Source organism: Dermochelys coriacea, chromosome 1, assembly GCF_009764565.3.
Source record: "Dermochelys coriacea isolate rDerCor1 chromosome 1, rDerCor1.pri.v4, whole genome shotgun sequence".
Classification (NCBI taxonomy): Eukaryota; Metazoa; Chordata; order Testudines; family Dermochelyidae; genus Dermochelys; species Dermochelys coriacea.
The window spans coordinates 231732119-231753213 of NC_050068.2; the positions used below are offsets into that span (position 1 = coordinate 231732119).

The 21095-nt window shown below is 42.5% G+C and overlaps 1 protein-coding gene across 3 annotated transcripts in view; it reads left to right on the forward strand.

Moving 5' to 3' along the window:
• The window catches only part of ITPR2 (inositol 1,4,5-trisphosphate receptor type 2), a 358661-nt gene that overhangs the window by 290763 nt on the left and 46803 nt on the right, over positions 1-21095 (forward strand). For all 3 annotated transcript variants that reach the window (XM_038389064.2, XM_038389070.2, XM_043516179.1), the window contains exons 46-49: positions 9118-9225; positions 12558-12750; positions 17581-17706; positions 20848-21023. In XM_038389064.2, the coding sequence (XP_038244992.1) occupies positions 9118-9225; positions 12558-12750; positions 17581-17706; positions 20848-21023 (603 nt within the window). The remainder of the gene's footprint in view (positions 1-9117; positions 9226-12557; positions 12751-17580; positions 17707-20847; positions 21024-21095) is intronic.

Sequence of the window (21095 nt, forward strand, 5' to 3'; positions counted from 1 at the left end):
AACTACTTCTGAAATATATTTTCCTAACAATTTTTCAACGTATATTTTCTGTTTTCAAGACAATCCGGTATCCCAACTCAATAAACCATATGAATTTCTCCAGATTTAAATCACTTTTTATTTGATAACATTAGAAAAACTGCAGTTTTTTCAAAGATATCTTGATACAAAACGAAACATATTTTGTTTTGACACTTTACTGCAGTGTTTTTCCAAAGTTCTGAAAGCTAATAACCTTTCAGGAAATTGACCAATGTGTCTTTCTATGCAACTTGCTAAGGTCTAACCATTATAATTCATACATCTTCTGCAACTGCTACACACACCTCATCCCTCCCCTCATACCCCCTGCAAAAAATCAAGTGGTCTGCCTATGCACCACCATTGGCTAACCTTGGAGGGCCTGCCCCACTCTTTGGAAACTCTGGTTTGCTGTATAATAGAATCACAGAAGTTAGAGATGGAAAAGACCATTCCCTCTACATGCCAATGCAGGACTGTCCCTAAAATATATTTGCAGTGCTTTGTATCAGCACTCCATACCACACAAACTCTCTTTGTTTAAGTTATCAGTTTGTGACTATATTATCACTATTATTACTATGACCTTGATCCTACGGAAAGCTCTGGACAGATGTGAGGGACTGCTGGCATCGAATGCTTTACACATCTGGCCCTATAAGTTCTTTACATAACAAATGTACAGGCATGAAGGTAGAGCTATAGACAATATTATGGTTTGCTAAAGTAAGAGACTTGTGCTATCTTGCCTTTATTCGCTCTCTCTCCTGTTGGGTCTCTGTCTTTTAAATGTGGACCGTGACAGGTTGTTACCAGTACCATGTGTTTGTTCATTTTATAATTATATTATATATATTCTAATGCCCAGGCTCCCCAGTCATGGGCCAGGACCCCATTGTGCTAGGCACTGTACAAAGACAAACCAAAAATACGGCTGCTGCCCCAAAAGAGCTTACAATCTAGACAAAGCAACAGAAAGATATATAGTCGTGAATCCTATGGCTACTGAGATTGAGTGTGACTAAGAACATGTTACATTGAACCGTGGTGCACAATTTTAAAATGACTTTCCTTCTGCTCTCGGTTAGGCTCCTTAAATTGTCTCAACACTTCCTAGTCTTTCAAGAACGTTGTTTATTAGCAGCACTAAGACCATCTCTGAAATCCCAAACCTATTCTTCAGATCAGTTTCCTTCTCTCCAATTTTAACTTTGACCTTGTCAGTACCCCATTCAGCAGTCAGTCAGTCGCAACTGTGTAGCTGCACCGGTGTAAACCCCCCAAGTAGACAGGAAAAGCCACCATTTGTACTAGTTGAGATTACCCTCATTTTAATCAGGGATAAATCCTTCTGATATTTGCATTCCTGCAGCTGTAAGGTTGCTGCCCACTGCCTGCTGAATCCCATGTGGTGATGTTATAAAGCCTAGAAGCTCTAGTCAGGGCTCAGGACTCCATTGTGCTCAGCGCTATAAACACTGAAGAAAAAGATGGTCCCTGACCCAAAGTGCTTACACTCTAAACCAAGTGTAGTCAAAGCCTTTGTTTGCCCAAGTTTTCAGAGAACCTGGGTGTTCTTCACATCCATAATGATCTGATAATGAGTTATACAATGGTTTTCAATTGGTTCTGAGACTGCGCCTCTCAAAATCATTAATGATCAGCTAATATATTTATTGTACCCAATATTTCTGCTCACCTGACACACTGACTCATTGTCATCACTAGGCTGCACTTTATATTAATCTATAAATGGATGATTGGATATAAAACAATCAATCCTGTCACAATGCAGAAGAAATGGGATAGAGCAAATGATTCTATGATTAATCTGAGCTTCAGTTATTGATGCATATCATGGGATATGTTTATAGTAAAATGTGAAAAGTTAAAAGGACAACTATAATAAAAGGAAAGTGCTATATTCTGAAAGTTCACATGGTTGGTATGAGACATTTCCTATCCTGTGGGCAGTGCAAGTTCTAATACATTTAGAAATGAAGCTTTTCATTATGTTGGTGGACATTTGTGAATTTATAGATGGTTAGTAGTAACATCTTGCTGTAAGGCAACATCATTTTCAAGATTTGGACTTCCAGTCATAAGAAATTGTAAACCAATTTCCAACTTTTTTTCTATCATAGAGAAGAAATTCTTAATGGTTAACAGTAGAGGAAAATGGTCAATATAGTAGAAAAGTTTTTTCTGTATTATAGCAAGATGAAAATTGGTTTACATTTGCTTCTGTTGGTAATAATTCATCACCCAAAGCAGTTCTCTCTTCAGTTGTGTTCATTCTGTCTCAAAGAAAAGATACAGCCAAAATAGAGGGCAGTTGGAGATGGGAAATAAAAAATTATGTAATCACAGAGACACTTCTTTATGAGGAGAGAGTGATTTTTTTTTCTTTTTATTTGAAAAGGAGACGAGGACAAGATACTGATATATACAGCATGATAAATGGTGTAGAGAGGGTGAATGGGGATCTCCTACTTTCCCTCTCATAATAAAGGAACCAGGGAACATGAAACTGAAAGGCAAAGGATTAAAGGAATTTTTTTTTAAAACAATCTTAAATAGACTGTGGAACTCATTTCCACAATATATCATTGAGGCCAGATCTTATTGCGCATAGGAAGATTTGAAACTTACTTGGGAGTATGGTGGATTCTCCTTTACTTGAAGCCTTTAAATCAAGACTGGATAGCTTTCTAAAAGATATGCTATAGCTCAAACAGTAAATATGGGCTTGCTCTAGAAATTACTGGTTGATGTTTTATGGCCCGTTATGCAAGTCAGTCTACATTATCACAATGGTCCCTTCTGGCCTTAAAATCTGTGAAAAAACTATGAGTAATGAGAATATCCCCAGCTGAATTAGGATAAAAAATGTGTAAGGGATCTAAACCCTCCTGCTTCATGTCCTAAAACAACCACTGATTGACGGATGAGGAAGAAATTTTCCCTATTGGCAGGTTACTCCATAATTGTCTACTGTGTAGTTTCTTGCATCTTCCTCTGAAATATCTGCTTCTGACTGTTTTCAGAGACAGGGTGCTGGACTAGATGGACCAGTGAGCTGATCCAGTGTAGAAATTCCAAAGCTCCAGCTTAGGGGCAGAACAGCATTTTATGCAACTACAAAGTCATAGGAAATACTTTTTTCTGGTGGTTGTTGTTTTTTTTTTGCATTCTCTTATTTTCTGATGCATCATTTAATATTTGTCATTTTTACTTTGTAAGTACGTTCACAGATTAAGAATAAATTCAATTTGTCCACTGGTTATGCAATTTTTCCAGTACACTGAGATTGCCAAGAAACATGAGTTGTTGTTAGGTTAAAAATGGAGGGATGAGGTTTGCAAATACCCAAATAGCCTAGAAATGAGCTATCCCTTTCAGACACAGATAGTGTAACATTTGGTCAGACCTGTGTTTCTGCTAGAATGGATTATTGCTCCTCTTTGGGGCTATAAAATCTAAATAAATTAACAATCTCATAGCGTTGGCACTTAGAGTTCCAAACTATATTCTGTGATGATCATCGCTAGTTTACAGCCTTGTTACATTGGTCACTTTGAGGGGTAGGTTTAGCTCTTACACTTTTTTTGTGGCTTAGTAGAGCACTGGACTTGGACTCAGGCAAACTGGGTTCTGTTCCCAGATCATCTACTGTCCTGCTGGATGATCTTTGGCAAGTTGTTTCACCTCCGTGTGCCTCGGTTTCCCCATCAGTCAAATGGGGCTAACGATAATGACCTCCTTTGTAAAGCGCTTTGAGATCTATTGATGAAAAGTGCTACAAAAGAGCTATTTGTCATCTTCCATAGCAGCTCATCAGTTTTTAAAATTAGGTTCAAATTTCTCATTAAGGTAAAGGACTAAGATGTCTACACTACAAAATTAGATCGATTTTATAGAAGTCAATTTTTAGAAATCAATTTTATACTGTCGATTGTGTATGTCCCCACTAAGCTCATTAAGTCGGCAGAGTGCGTCCTCACTACCGTGACTAGCATCGACTCACGGAGCAGTGCACTGTGGGAAGCTATCCCACAGTTTCTACAGTCTCCGCTGCCCATTGGAATTCTGGGTTAAGCTCCCAATGCCTGATGGGGCAAAAACATTGTTGTGGATGGTTTTGGGTACATGTCGTCAGTCTCCCCTTCGTCCATCCCTCCCCCTGTGAAAGCAACTGCAGACAATCATTTCCCGCCTTTTTTCTTGGGTTACCTGTGCAGACGCTATAGCACGGCAAGCATGGAGCCCGCTCAGCTCACCGCTGCTGTTGCGAGCATTGTAAACACCTCGTGCATTATGCTGCAGTATGTGCAGAACCTGGCTAAGAGATGGCAGCATGAGGATGATTGTGAGGGGGACATGGACACAGACATTCCTGGAAGAACAGGATGTGGCAATTGGGACATCATGGCAACAGTGGGGCTGGTTGATACAGTGGAACACCGATTCTGGGCCTGGCAAACAAGCACAGACTGGTGGGACCTCATAGTCTTGCAGGTATGGGATAATTCCCAGTAGCTGCAAAACTTTCGCATGCGTAAGGCCACTTTCATGGAACTCTGAGTTGCTTTCTCCCGCCCTGAAGCTCAGGAATACCAAGATGAGAGCTGTCCTGACAGTTGAGAAGAGAGTGGTGATAGCTGTGGAAGCTTGCAGTGCCTGACTGCTATCAGTCAGTCGGGAATCAATTTGGAGTGGGCAAATCTACTGTGGGGACTGCTGTGATTCAAGTAGCTAATGCAGTGACTCGCGTTCTGCTATCAAGGGTAGTGACTGGGAAATGTGCAGGTCATGGAGGATGGCTTTGCTGCAATGGGTTTCCCTAACTGTGGTGGGGCAATAGACGGAACGCATATCCTTATCTTGGCACCGGACCACCTTGCCAACCAGTACATAAACCGCAAGCGGTATTTCTCAATGGTGCTGCAAGCATTGGTGGATCACAAGGGACATTTCACGGACATCAACGTGGGATGGCCAGGAAAGGTGCATGACGCTCACATCTTTAGGAACTCCGGGCTGTTTGAGCAGCTGCAAGAAGGGACTTACTTCCCAGACCAGAAAATTACTCTTGGGGATATTGAAATGCCAATAGTTATCCTTGGAGGCCCAGCCTACCTCTTTCTCCCATGGCTCATGAAGCCATACACAGGCAACCTGGACAATAGTAAGGAGCAGTTCAACTGTAGGCTGAGCAAGTGCAGAATGGTGGTAGAATGTACCTTTGGATGTTTAAAAGCTTGCTGGTGCTGTTCGTTGACTAGATTAGACCTCAGCACAACCAATATTCCCATTGTTATTACTGCTTGCTGTGTGCTCCATAATATCTGTGAGAGTAAGGGGGAGATATTTATGGAGGGGTGGGAGGTTGAGGCAAATCTCCTGGCTGCCAATTTTGAGCAGCCAGATACCAAGGCCATTAGAAGAACACAGGTAGGCACACTGCGCTTCAGAGAGGCTTTGAAATCAGTTTCATGACTGGCCAGGGTATGGTGTGACAGTTGTGTGTGTTTCTCCTTAATGCAAACCTCTACCCCCTTTGTTGTTTTTAATTCCCTATAAACTAACCACCCTTCCCCTACGATCACAGCTGACAAAGGAAATAAAGTCACTATTGTTTTGAAACCATGCATTCTTTCTTTATTAATTTAAAAAAAAAAGGGGGGGAGATAACTGATAAGGTAGGGGTAGGGGAGGAGGGAAGGACAAGGGCACATTGCTTCCTGCAGCCACACTAGAAATCAAAACTGTTTGAATGACAGCCTTCTGTTGCTTGGGCCATCCCCTGGAGTGGAGTGGCTGGGTGCCCGGAGCCTCTTCCCCCTCTCCCTCCCCACCATGCTCTTTGGTGTCTGGGTGAGGAGGATATGGAATTTGGGAAGGAGGGCAGGTGGTTGTACAGTGGATGCAGCGGTGGTCTGTGCTCTTGTTGGCTTTCCTCCTGCTCCACCAGATGCCTGAGCCTGTCCATTTGCTCCCCCATTAGCCTCAGCATTGCATCCTGCCTCTTCTTATCGTGCTCACTCAATGCTTTCCTGGACTCTGCCACTGAATGCCTCCATGCGTTCGGCTGTGCCCTATCAGTGCGGGAGGACTGCATGAGCTCAGAAAACATGTAATCGCGAGTGCGGTTTTTTTGCCTTCTGATCTGCGATAACCTCAGGGACGGAGATGATAGGGGCAGCATAGAAATGTTTTTACCTGCAGGGGGATAAAAAGGGAGAGTAAAATTTAAGGTGATACATTTCTGAGAACAAAAGGGAGACTCTTTCACAGTGAATCAAGCAATTCACAACAGACAGCACATGTGCTTTAGGTAAGGAGCAAGTGCAGAAAAGTGAAAAGGTCGCATTTTGCCTTTTATATTAAGTGCCTGCCGCTATGGTGATATACCACACACGGCTGGGCAACAGAATTCAGTTTCCAGGCAGCCATGGTAAGCCAAAGGGTACATGGGTTTGGCTTCTAACACGTTCATAACATGTGGGAATGTTTTCAAACTGCAGCATGCTTCTTTCCCATAGCAAGCTATGCTGGTTGGGTTTGCCATTTAAAAGGAGGGGCTGCGTTTTTTGGGTGTATGTGCAGCACACACCTCTCCCCATCCCTCCGTGTGGCTATTTGGGATGATCCCTTTAACCCTCCCCCCACCGGGTGGCTATGGGATGATCCCTTTTAGCCAAGCACAAACAGCCCAGCACGAACGGGGTCCTTTTACTGTTCCCTTACAAAAATTCCCCTATTTCAACCAGGTGACCATGAATGATATCACTCTCCTGAGGCTAACACAGAAAGATAAAAGACCGAATGTTGCTTGAATGCGACCAAAACCCAGGACCGTTCACTGCCATGCTTCGTGCTGCAAAGATTCCAGACTACTTGCTACTGGCTTGGTGTGGTCAAGTGTCCTACTGTGGAGGATGAAATAAGGCAGTCTTCCCCAAAGGCTTTCAGAGTACCTCCAGGAGAGCTTCATGTAGATGTCCCTGGAGGATTCCCACTCCATCCCCAGACACATTAACAGACTTTTCCAATAGCTGTACTGGCCGTGAATGCATCCCAAGTCTTCAGAGCAAATCAAACATTAAACACTATTGCTTTTAAACCCTGTACTGTAGTTACAAATGTGCACTCACCAGAGGTGCCTTCTCTGCCTTCAGGGTCGGGGATCCCGCCTTGGGAGGGTATTGGCTCCTGAGTGATGAAAAGATCTTGGCTGCCGGGGAGAACGGATTCACCACTTGCCTGCTGCGCATTCTTCTCTTCCTCCTCCTCCTCCTCCTCTTCCTCACCCACAAATCCTCTTCTGTGTTGCGTGAGACTTCCCCCTTGCAGGTGTCCACAAACAGTGGTGGGGTAGTGGTAGGGTCCCCCCCTAGAATGCCATGCAGCTGATCATAGAAGCGGCAGGTATGGGGCTCTGACCCAGATCGATCGTTTGCCTCCTTTGTCTTTTGGTAGGCTTGCCTGAGCTCCTTGACTTTCACGCAGCACTGCTGTGTGTCCCTGGTGTAGCCTCTGTCCACCATGCCCTGTAAAATTTTGGCATATATATCAGCATTTCTTCTTCTTGATTGAAGTTCTACCTGCACAGATTCTTCTTCCCATACATCAGACAGATCCAGTGTTTTCCTGTTCACTCCATGCTGGAGCTCGTTTGCGATTCTGGGGGAACTGCATGGTCACCTGTTCTGCTGAGCTTGCCACACTGACCAAACAGGAAATGAAATTCAAAAGTTCCCAGGGCTTTTCCTGTGTACTTGGCTAGTGCATCGGAGTTGAAGTGCTGTCCAGAGCGGTCACATTGGAGCCCTCAGGGATAGCTCCCAGTGGCTAATAACATCAATTTGCGTCCGCGCTACCACAAATTTCGACCCAGCAAGGATGATTTTAGTGCTACTCCCCGCGCCGGGGAGGAGTACAGAAGTCGATTTTAAGAGCCCTTTAGGTCAACGGAACAGGATTGCTTTATAAAATTGACCTAATGTGGCTAAATTCAACTTAATCCTGTAGTGTAGACCAGGGCACAGACTCATGAAGTGATAGTACATTTGCTGTTGTCTCTCAATAATAAAAAAATGTTTACATTTAAGACTACCTTTTAAACAGGGGTGGCCAACCTGTGGCTCCAGAGCCACATGTGGTTCTTCAAAAATTAATATGCGGCTCCTTGTATAGGCACCAACTCCAGGGCTGGAGCTACAGGTGCCAACTTTCCAATGTGCTGGGGGGTGCTCACTGCTCAACCCCTGGCTCTGCCACAGGCCCTGCCCCCAGTCCATCCCTTCCCGCCCCCTCCCCTGAGCCTGCAGTGCCCTTGCTCCTCCCCTTCTCCCCACCCCCAGGGCCTCCTGCACCCCACAAAACAGCTGATTAGGTGGTTTGGGGGGAAGGGGGAGGCGCTGATTGGTGGGGCTGCTGGTGGGCAGGAGGTGCTGGGAGTGTGGTGGGGGGAGCTGATGGGGGGCTGCTGACATATTACTGTGGCTCTTTGGCAGTGTACATTGGTAAATTCTGGCTCCTTCTCAGGCTCAGGTTGGCCATGCCTGCCTTTAAACATCTGACAAGACCTAAATTACTTTTTTGAATACAGACAATATATGAGTCATTTTGCCCAACATGGAGATGCACCTGCCTCTGGGGTAGGAAAACATCAGCTTTTTAACAGGACCAGCAACATTGTTCAAGCATATTGAAAAATAACTTATCCATTTGAAATTATGGGGGAAGTTTCGAATGTAATTACCTAATTTGGAAAAGCAGCACTGTCAAAGGTATGCAGATTTTATATCTGAACTTAACTGGGCAGTGCTGTTCTAACTTTTTGGTGTCTCTGAAAAAGCCTCCAAAAAGACATGGACTGCTGGCAGAGTCAGCATTCATAAAATTTAGCTGAAGACTTGCTTATTTAAACTGGCTTTTTAACACCAAATTATTTATATGGTTATCAGCAAATGGCATTTTGGGTTCTTATTTACAGAAAGAGGCCCATTGGGGCATTTTTGGAGGGGGCGGGTAAGTGGAGATGGTAAACCGGAGAATAGGAAATAAATCAAATGGTCATCTTTTTTCTAGTTGGCTCGCCACAATAAAACATTGCAGCAGATGCTGAAGCCAGGGTCTGATCCAGAAGAAGGAGATGAAGCCTTGAAGTACTATGCCAATCACACAGCACAGATTGAGGTAAAAAATTGCTCATCAAAAGGGAAACTATTGTGCTCTGAGGCTAGTTTACTTCCTACAGAGCTTCTCCTTTAGATTTCTCCTGAAGAACAAAATATATTTAAATAGTGTAGCTTATTTTGAAAGGGAAAAGCGGAATAATATCATACTGGGGAAGGGAAAAAAGTCCTGGATGTTCTTTGAAATATACCAAGCCAATTTTAAACAACTGTCCTACCGTCGCTCTCCTGTGGGATACAGGACATTTCTTGTTATGGAAATAATGACTGGGAATAGTAATAGTGTAACCCTTCTGTCCATCAGAGTTGGCAGCAACAAGGGCCGGGTTCAGTATCTAGGGGTTTCATTCTAATAACACAATGCAAAACTGGCTCGAGCCCCCACCCAGTGACCTGGGACAAATATATACCACCCCTGCTGGGTGCCTCCCAGAGGCAATACTTCTCGTCTCGCAAGCACATAGTCTGAGTGTAGCAAAAAGACTTTTAATAACAGAGAGAAACAATGTGGCATTATGTTAGGGAAACACCACCAACAGGATTCATAACACAACCCATGAGCAAAAACTCACCCCAAGCAAATGGGGGGCGTGTCGTTTCCTTTGGTTCTTGAGTCCAGCAACCCAAAATCACCCAAAGTCCCAAAAGTCTCTGTCCCTGGTCTGGGCAGCCCCAGAGTTCAAAAGTTTATCTGCAGAGTTTACCTCCCAACCTGGGTGGAGATGGGGGGGAGGGTTAAGGGGCACCTTACATGGTCCAAAACTAATAGCCCCACCTCTCCATGGGGCTCCGCTCTGCCAGCCACCCCCATGAGCTGCTCCAGGCATCTGACAAACTGCTCTGCTCGCTGTCCTGCAAACTGCAAGGCTCTGCTCCACCAGCCGCTCTGCTCTGCTTGCCGTCCCACAAACTGCTCTGCCATATATCTTCAGGCTCCCACACTACACAACACTCAGTGATTTCAGCTCTTAGTAAGTTTAGCTCTTTTGTGATTTCAGCTTGTAGTAAGGGAGCCTCAGTGCTGGTGCACCATTAGTCCAAAGTAAATTCAGCTCAGCAGCCTGTAACTAGACTCCTAATAGAATCAAAATTAGCTCTGATATTCCACAGTGGAGAGAGGAGGAAGTGCAATTAGCATGTAAGGGGCCCATGCCACCAAGTATTAATACCTGTCCCCAGCCTCTCTCCATTCAGTGGGTTTTGGAACCCATGACCCTTGCCTAGCAAGTGCTGCTTAGTTGATGGTGAGTCCTTCCATCATAACAAAAGGCCGAGTACAGTTCCACTGTCCTTGATTCACATAATCAGGATAATAACAGTTTATTCCTGCCCCAATAACAGAGAAACTGGTGCTCCTACAGCAGCCAAAGTGACCATCTAGGCAGGGTGGGTGTGCCTATGCAAATGAGATCAACCCCTGAAGTTCTTTTCCACAACCCACCATGACTTGCCACCAGATGTCAGGGTAGAGCTCATCCTGACTCTGCTTACAGTAGTGTCTTGGAGACAAGAATAGTCCTGTGTAGCACATCAGTCACATAAACCTTGCTTTTCAAGTCAAGGAGGTTTATGGATCAAATGAGAATTTTGGCTGTAGTACAAAGTTTTTGAAGTGTCGTGAAGATTCAGTGCAGTTTTTGCCTAACAGGATGAGGTGGGTCTGGTTCATCAGCTCCTTTCCATATTGTAAACAGCATTCACCTGTTGGACAGAAAAACGTTTCTTGACTTTGGCGGTAGTAGAAGTTCAATGGTGGCATCTTTAAGGGGTTGTGCCTGCGAGGTGTGCAGGGCTGTCATTTGGAAACTATGACTATCTGATGCAAATCTAGTTGATTAAGGGTGAGTAATTGCACGTAGACTCTCATGTCAAACCACATCCTTCTTGGGGTCTGGTTTATTAAAAGAAAATCACAGTTCAATGTCATCTTAAGTGAAAGCCAGTCATTCCCCAGCTCTTCAAAGTTCTGTCAGCTCCTCCTGGGCTCACTAGCTCCTTCCCAAACCCAGTTCCTGCTCCTGGCATTTCCTAAAGCCTCTTCCTCTTTAGGCCTCTGCCCCTTGTGGCAGGAGGCATCAGCCAAGCCTGTGGAGAGCCCCTTCATAGATCCTCTCTTATCCTGGGTGTCCTGCAGGTGTCTCGCTGTGGAGCAGCTCTGTCAACCCTCCTGCTCCTCTGGTTCTCTTTCTTGACTGTACTTAAGCTGCCCTTATATCCCCCAGCTGGCCTAGTTGTTAGTCATAGGCCCCATCACATGACCCTGGGACTGAGAGGTACAAGTGAGGTATCACCCAGGACTCCCCTAAAAGGTCAGCTCACCCATAGACAGTACTACATTCATTGTGCACCAATACACAGACACACCCACACAGTTTTGCTACCCTTGAGGTGAAGATACATAAATATATTGCTTTTAAATATCAAACCATTTCAGAAGGGAGAGAGAAGGCAACTTTTTGCAAAACAGCCACAGTTTTGGGGGCTTCCTGAAAGTGAGGACGTAAATGACTCTGAGCCCAACACTGCTTCTGTTGAAATAAGAGAGGGGTTTGCCAGATCTGGGCCAATTGTGGAGTTCTAAATATATAGTCTGTCAGCTCAGCATACCCAATTTGTTCAATTTGTAAGTCAAATGATGGTTCCGTGATAACGAGTTCTCCAAAAAACCTGGGATCTGAGATCCAAGGTGTGTTTTCCGCCTATTGCTGCTTCACCAGTAATACAAACTCCACAGTCAGATTCAGCAAACAGTTCTAATGGAATGGAATCCAGCTCACTCTCAAGTAGCTCTGTTGGTTCTGAAGGGCTAATAGTAGCAATATCTTGGGTTTTGTCAAGTAAGCAGATAAAACCCTAAAGCACATAGAAACTGGCACTATATGAGTAACAAGGTGCTCCTTTCGCATAGCCCCTTTCATGATTTACAACCTTATAGAGATGGGCTCAAGCTACAAAATGAAGTTCTTCATCCAAATGCTAAGCCCTTTAAAGTCTGAGAATGTTTGGATATGAAGTTTTGCTTTAGCTTATTATAAATATAGGGGCAGTTTGCAGGGCTCAGATTTGGAATGTCCTCAAAGATTGGGGATACTTGGATCTAGATTTTTTTATTTGAGGCACACCTCATTTTAAGGCAGGTTTTTGAAGGCAAAGACAATTTTAGTATAAATTACTTAGGTAAGTATTTTTTAATGTAGTGTCTTGGTGTAATTGAAATTTTTAAAATTAGTTCAACACCAGTTTGTAAATAAAAGCAAGCTCTGAGTCAGAAGGGAATCACAGCATGATTGAGAAGTCTCTGACCCTGAAAGACACATACATTTGTATTTACAGATTGTCCGTCATGATAGAACCATGGAACAGATAGTCTTCCCTGTCCCGAATATTTGTGAATTCCTCACTCGAGAATCCAAAAGTCGTGTATTTAATACAACTGAGAGAGATGAACAAGGGAGCAAAGTGAATGACTTTTTCCAACAGACAGAAGATCTGTACAATGAAATGAAGTGGCAGAAGAAAATTAGGAGTAAGTACTATCTATAGTTTCAAGGATTTAGTTTCAGGTTGTCTAAATGTATTTAAAACCTGTAAGTCACCAACCAAGGATTTTACGTTTTCATTTTTATTTGTTTCCAATCCCTTTGATATTGCAAGAAAACATTTTCCGAACATCAAGATTGTAAGTCACTGGAGATGTGCCACCTGGGGGAGAGAGAGAGATGCATACACAAAGAAGAAATAATATGGAAAAGTGACTAATAAAATCATCTTCTGGGCTCTCAAGACCAGAATTGAGTGGTGGACTAAATGGGTGTAACTTCACTGAAAACAGTAGAGTTGCACCCAATTATGCCAGATGGAATTTTGGCCCCTAATGTTTAACAAGAATATGTGTAGTTGTCTACTTATACTTTTGAATATCACTCACTGAAAACGTCTTTCACCTTGGGCCAAATCCTCAGCTGGTGTAAAACAGTGTGGCTCCCAGGAAGTTAGTGGAGCCCTGCCAATTTATACCAGACCTCTTTGCACTGAGTCTCATCCTGGAGAATGATCTGTTTTCTTAGTAATAGTACTTTGCATCCCAGGATCTTTTAAAGCACTTTACAAAAATCCTGCTGGCTTAATTCCCAGCAGAACCCAGTCTGTGAATCCTTGGTGGCCAAGGGGACATACCTACTCAAACTGTTTACAACACCCATTCCGCTGGAGGGCGCAGCTCCAGCTGGCAAAGGCAAGAAAGTGTGTGGTGCTAGTTTCAGAAGGGACATGGCTAGAACACAAAGGGTAAGCAGGCTGGTTCCATGGGGGTCTCTCCCAGAAACCCCACACAGAACTTAGAGCTGTTCCTCCAGGATGGAATTCTCAGGGGAGGCAGAAGTGTAGTTGAATCTGTAAACTCAGGAGTAGTACTGAATGATTGGAGAATTGCTAATATAGTTCCTATTTTTAAGAAAGGGGAAAAAAGTGATCCAGGTAACTACAGGCCAGTTAGTTTGACATCTGTAGTATGCAAGGTCCTGGAAAAAATTTTGAAGGAGAAATTAGTTAAGGACATTGAAGACAATGGTAAATGGGACAAAATACAACATGGTTTTACAAAAGGTAGATTGTGCCAAACCAACCTAATCTTTTTTGAAAAAGTAACAGATTTTTTAGATAAAGGAAATGCAGTGGATCTAATTTACCTAGATCTCAGTAAGGCATTTGATACCGTGCCACATGGAGAATTATTAGTTAAATTGGAGAAGATGAGGATCAATATGAACATCAAAAGGTGGATAAGGAATTGGTTAAAGGCGAGACTGCAACGGATCCTACTGAAAGGGGAACTGTCAGGTTGGAGGGAGGTTACCAGTGGAGTTCCTCAGGGATCGGTTTTGGGACCAATCTTATTTAATCTTTTTATTACTGACCTTGGCACAAAAAGTGGGAGTGTGCTAATAAAGTTTGCAGATGATACAAAGCTGGGAGGTATTGCCAATTCAGAGAAGGATCGGGATATTATACAGGAGGATCTGGATGACCTCGTAAACTGGAGTAATAGTAATAGGATGAAATTTAATAGTGAGAAGTGTAAAGTTATGCATTTAGGGATTAATAACAAAAATTTTAGTTACAAGTTGGGGACGCATCAACTAGAAGTAACGGAAGAGGAGAAGGACCTTGGAGCATTGGTTGATCATAGGATGACTATGAGCTGCCAATGTGATATGGCTGTGAAAAAAGCTAATGTGGTTTTGGGATGCATCGGGAGAGGCATTTCCAGTAGGGATAAGGAGGTTTTCGGACCGTTATACAAGGCACTGGTGAGACCTCACCTAGAATACTGTGTGCAGTTCTGGTCTCCCATGTTTAAAAAGGATGAATTCAAACTGGAGCAGGTACAGAGAAGGGCTACTAGGATGATCCGAGGAATGGAAAACTTGTCTTATGAAAGGAGACTTAAGGAGCTTGGCTTGTTTAGCCTAACTAAAAGAAGGTTGAGGGGAAGATATGATTGCTCTCTATAAATATATCAGAGGGATAAATACAGGAGAGGGAGAGGAATTATTTAAGCTCAGCACCAATGTGGACACAAGAACAAATGGGTATAAACTGGCCACCAGGAAGTTTGTTTAGACTTGAAATTAGACGAAGGTTTCTAACCATCAGAGGAGTGAAGTTTTGGAATAGCCTTCCAAGGGAAGCAGTGGGGGCAAAAGATCTATCTGGTTTTAAGATTCTACTCGATAAGTTTATGGAAGAGATGGTATGATGGGATAATGTGATTTTGGTAAGTAAATGATCTTTAAATATTCAGGGTAAATAGGACTAATCCCCTGAGATGGGATATTAGATGGATGGGATCTGAGTTACCCAGGAAAGAATTTTCTGTAGTATCTGGCTGGTGAATCTTGCCCATATGCTCGGGGTTTAGCTGATCGCCATATTTGGGATCGGAAAGGAATTTTCCTCCAGGGCAGATTGGAGAGGCCCTGCAGGTTTCTCGCCTTCCTCTGTAGCATGGGGCACGGGTCACTTGAGGGAGGATTCTCTGCTCCTTGAAGTCTTTAAACCACGATTTGAGGACTTCAATAGCTCAGTCATAGGTGAGGTTTTTCGTAGGGGTGGGTGGGTGAGATTCTGTGGCCTGCGCTGTGCAGGAGGTCGGACTAGATGATCAGAATGGTCCCTTCTGACCTTCGTATCTATGAATCTAAGTGGTGCTGCCATGTGACCTCCCCGTGAAGTTGTGTCTAGCGTTTCAGGAGGTGGTAGATGGCAGCCCTGTGCACCTTCCAGGGTAAGTCCAGCCTTTTCACAATTAAGCTTCACAACACTCCTGATAAGGAGGTGGGATATAGATAGATATCTAAGGATCTCTTCATCCACCATTAAAATGCAGATGCCTCAGAGGTAGAAGACAGCAGCTCTTGAACGGTTCACAGCAACATTACACAACCAGTTAGTAAGGAAGTGAAAAATACCAGATATGGGCAGAACTGCAGGAGGATTTGGCTAGCTAGAGTGGAATGAATTAACTTGAAGCTTGTACCACCATTAAAAACATGATGCTGGGTTGTAGTTTTTGTGAATTTAATTCCCAGGGTGTAGTTTCTATTTCAAAATAATTTTGCTCACAAAGTAGGACTGGGATCCCAGTTAAAAGAAACACAAACAAACAAAAATCCCCAACTGCTGTCTCGGAGAGCGCAGACTTGGATCTGACTTCTGTAATGCTAAACCAGCATAAATTAGGAGTTTTTTTAATCCAAAACAGAAATGCCCACATTTCCTTTCATCTATGGAACACTTAACAAGCCTTATTATTATTTTGTTTGAAAATGCAATATACATTCAAGTACTGTTTAATCTTTACCCCAGTGTCTGAGTTGCTATGTTATTGTACAATGCTGCATTGCTTGAAATGAGAGGATGCCTCATGCAAAGGCTCCAGATCCTTAAAACCCAGAAGTTAACAGCCTGATTTTACCACAAGTGAATCTTAATGTTTAGTCTGAGCTGACTCTAATTGTGAGTAATTAAAGCTGACCTTACTCTGAGACAAAAAGATCCAGTTTGAGGAGTTGTCTGTTTCTAGGAGTCAACTATGTTCTTAGTCATTTCCAACAGTATGATAACAAGTGAAGCCCTACAGCCGGCAGAAAGATCCAAGAAAGTCAAGGGTGCATCTTTTATGCATACAGGAAATTCAGAGCATTCTAGGAGTTTGTAATTCCCTGAGAAAAATGTAATCTTCAAATAGTTAAATGTCACAGGTTTTAGAGATTTTGAAACACCATATATTAAGATATAATTCGAAAATGTTAATTCCAACACTTACCTTGTGGGGTCCTAGAGCTTAGGCTCAAGCCCGAGCCCAAATGTCTACACTGCAATTAAACAGTCCCTTAGCCCAAGCCCAAGCCCCGTAAGCCTGAGTCTGCTGGTATGAGTCAGCAGCAGGTATTTAAATGCAGTGTAGACATACTTTAACTGTGTTTGTACAGCCTCTAGCACAATGGAGCCCTGGTTTCAGATAGGGCCTCTAGGTGCTATTACAAAAATAGAACAGATCTATTTAGTTATGAGGGAGGACTTAGAAGCCTGAGCACTGCATGTAAAATACTAAGACTCCTCAGTGATTCTCAAACTTTTTTACTGGTGACCCCTTTCACATAGCAAGCCTCTGAGTGCGACCTCCCCATCAATTAAAATGCTTTTTTATATATTTAACACCATTCTAAATGCTGAAGGCAAAGTAGGGTTTGGGGTGGAGGCTGACAGCTCACGACCGCCCATGTAAGAACCTTGCGACCCCCAGTTTGAGAACCCCTGCCCTAGATCCTTATTGGCAGGGTTGAACCCTCAGGTAAATTGTGATTTTATGTGGTTTCAGTGGGTCTTTTGGAAAAGATCATAAGCCTGAGACTTTGACTGTTCTGTGAGGTCAAAAAAAACCCATTGCATTTTTTGTAACAGAGGGTCTGTGTTTCAGTATCTTTGACCAAAACATCCTCTTCCCTCCACTCTTGTGAAGCATGAAGGGAGCCATTTGTCCACAGATTTCCCCTCTCCTTTCGCTGTCAAGTGAAATGATTCCTTCACAAAAGGTCCAGGCCTCCAAACTTAAAATAGGTAAAACTCTTGTTATTAAGCCCTGTAGGGTTGTAATTTATAATAGAGTACTGGGATCCTTCTGGGTGGAAAAGTGCCATGTAAATACAATATACTAGGACTATTCAACCTGAATATTTATTTTTGACTTTACTGTTCTCCATTAAGCTGCATTTCTTGTTTGCATGAACCCGTTGCTCATAAGCTCATGCATCTCCTTTTCATTTCTCCAATGCTGCTTTTCTCTCCTGCCTAGATAACCCAGCCCTGTTCTGGTTCTCCAGACACATCTCTCTCTGGGGGAGCATTTCCTTCAACTTGGCTGTATTCATCAATTTAGCAGTTGCTCTCTTCTACCCCTTTGGAGATGATGGAGATGAAGGTAAGTGATCTTTTTTTTTTCCTTATACTAGTGAACATTTTCAATTATAAAGCAACACAAGCCATTATATCACCACATCTTAAATAGCAATTCCTATGACTCTCCTTCTGCCTTGCAAAGCTCTTGAATAACTTAAACAGAACAGTTAAGATTTTCAGAATTCACAAGTCATTTTGGATGCCCAGTTTGAGCCACCTTAATGGGGCCTGAATTTCAGAGGCTGGACGCTCAGCACTTTCTGCAGATCAGGCTCTGATAAGATGTCTCAAGTCGGGCACCCAAAATCACAGGCACAGCTGAAAATCCCGTTAGGTAGACTTCGTTGCTCTTGAACATTGTTGTATGTGTTTTTATAGACTGTAGGAATCTCATGGGGAAAAAATGTGCTGGAATTGTTAGACAGAGTATTAATTGCTGCTATGGGTTTGGGCAGTGGTCAGTGTGGTATTTGGTATCAATCTTATGACAAGGACAATATTGGTGACCAGAATTACAGCAAAAAAAAAAAATCTCTAGCAGACATTTGGATGCTACATAAATCACTAAATGAATATTAAGAATAAAAAGAAATTTTGCAATACTGGCAAAGGAATCACGCACTCAAAAGTTTTGTGAAAAACATGAAACTTTTTTTTGTTCTCGCCTCAAATTTTTTGCAGAAATGAAACATCCTATTAATCCTCTCTTGTGTCTTTGTATGTGTAATCTGGACTCTTTGGGAAACAAAAAAGCAACACTACCATACATCAGAGAATGTTTTAATATATAAACCTTGAATATAAGCCATACATCAGAGAATGGAAAGTTTTTTTTTCATTGATTTCAGAGGGTTCTGGATGTGGTCAATCATCTGCATTTCTTCGAAAACGTACGGAAATATTCAGTGGCCATTTAGGAGGGTATGATATGGAATGAAATGATTTTAAATATGTTTCATTTGTCAGTTTTTGACTGCTGTGCTTATAAGGATAAAATAACACATAATTTGCAAAAAGAAAAGGAGGACTTGTGGCACCTTAGAGACTAACAAATTTATTTGAGCATAAGCTTTCGTGAGCTACAGCTCACTTCATCGGATGCAGGAAAGCTTATGCTCAAATAAATTTGTTAGTCTCTGAGGTGCCACAAGTCCTCCTTTTCTTTTTGTGAATACAGACTAACATGGCTGCTACTCTGAAACCTGTCATTTGCAAATGGTAGATTAGATTAAAAAAGCAATGATGTATTTAAAAGCAGTGATTTTTGGCTCTGCTTCATAAGAAATATATTGAATAATATATTCCATCAAATGACTACCGTAGACTTGTTTTTGTAGCCTAAATATGCTTAATGGGGACAAAGGGGACTGCATGACTCAAGAGATTGGGAATGGAATAGAGAGCCATTCATCTCTAGGTCATTGGTTCATATCCAGTCCAATTAGTAATGTGACTGAAAGTCACTTCCATCTGATGGCTCATGTGAATGGAGTGGGTGGAATCAGTCCAGGGTCTAGTGGATACATGTGCTCTTCCCAAACGCCACTGCCGTAGTTGGCACAAACAGATGGGTCTGGCTGGCAGACTCAACAGAGAGGCAAAGGATTAAAGTGGATTGGCAGGGAGACTGAACTGCCCTTTAACCCCCTGAGGTGGTCTCTGCGGGTTACAGCACGGGCACATCAGCAGGGTTATGTAGGGAAGCTTTCAGGGCCGAGATTCCTCCTGTATATACCTGCTCTGTAAAGAGAAGATTCTAGTCTCCACTGCTCTCAATTTTCTAAAGTCTAAACTTGTTTCAAGTGTGTGTGTTCCAGACCATAAAGAATAACAGAGAAGAAATAGAGAGTTCACATTATACCATTTAAACTAAGACATATTTAGCTAATCTGAGAGTTTTACAATGTGTAAAATCCTCTGGGCTGCAATCAGTAGGTATTAACTCTTAGTTTGAATGGCAGGCACGTCTAGTATTAGTTTAAGCAGTCCCAATAATCCAGTGGTTTCAGCTATAGTTCAGTTCACTTTTCTAAATCCCATAATTCCAGGCAATTGTAGATGTAATTAGAGATTTATTGACAATAAACATGAATGTGACGAAACTGGAATAGTCACCAGACAGACTCATTTCTCCCTCCTCCCACTCAAAAAAAAACCAAAAAAAAAAAACCTAACTCTAGGGCCAGGGTTTATTTCATGTTTTTTTCCCCCCTTCTCCTTGAGTAAATCAGCCCATAGCCATGTGTCTGAAGTGCTCAGGTTGATCTAATCAGCCTAAGAATGTTCTTTTAATTTACTTCTGCAATTCCAGCATCATATGATATAAGTGAAACTGCTCTTCAGACAACGGCTCCTTGCCTCAACTGTGCAAGTCCTGTTAAATTAAATTGATTGACCTGAACCAAGGAGGGGGGGAAATATTCAGGGCTTTGGACCTACCTTTTAATGAAGACCTCACATCCAGTTTAAAGGTATATTCCAGATTTGGTAGAAGTTTCCCATTCTAGTTGGTAGCAAAATTATTTTACAGAGCTGGATTTGAACCAATTGCCAGGATATAAACACCCTATAGTCTGGAGAAAGTTTGGATGCACTCTGAAATTGGAGACCAGGGGCTGTCTCTGTTTTTTCCTAATCCAGTGATATTACTTAGCCCTGGAGCTGTTGCCATTGTTTCTGTGCTAAGCCTATCTTAACTGCCTCTTCGCATTTCCCAGCCACCACCATTTCGCCTCACCCATACTAGCTGTGCACTTCATAATGTGAAAAGTAAGTGTACTACATTGACACAGTCCAAATATTTGAATATACTGTTTCATGGTACAATGATTACACTAGAGCTAAGGTGCCCTAATGAGCTTTGCAAAAGGGAATTGATTGGCAAATAACTACAATAGACTGTCAAGTTGTCTCTTCCGAGCAGTCCACAGATTTAATGAAGACTTTATTACCTACCCTTATTGTTAGCTGTGTGAAATTAACCCTAATACATTAACAGTATTTCCCACTATGATCATGCGAAGTTATGGTCAGAAGGTATGTTGCATGATTCATTCACTTTGGTAGGTAAACTGGCCAAGGAACCAAGTTTTGCTCGGATTTGTTTCTTGACACGTAACTGATTTTCCAAAAGGGTTAACATTTCCTTTTCTTCCCTTTCCAGGCACGCTTTCTCCACTGTTTTCTGTCCTTCTTTGGATAGCACTGGCAGTCTGTACAGCTATGCTGTTTTTCTTCTCCAAGCCTGTTGGTATCCGACCTTTTTTAGTGACTGTAATTCTCAGGTCTATATACACAATAGGGCTTGGGCCTACGTTGATACTTCTCGGTGCTGCTAATGTAAGTACTTTAAAATTAGCATAATTTCCATTTCCACAGAAGCAGCAATATTAAGGGCCACACTTTAAAAAA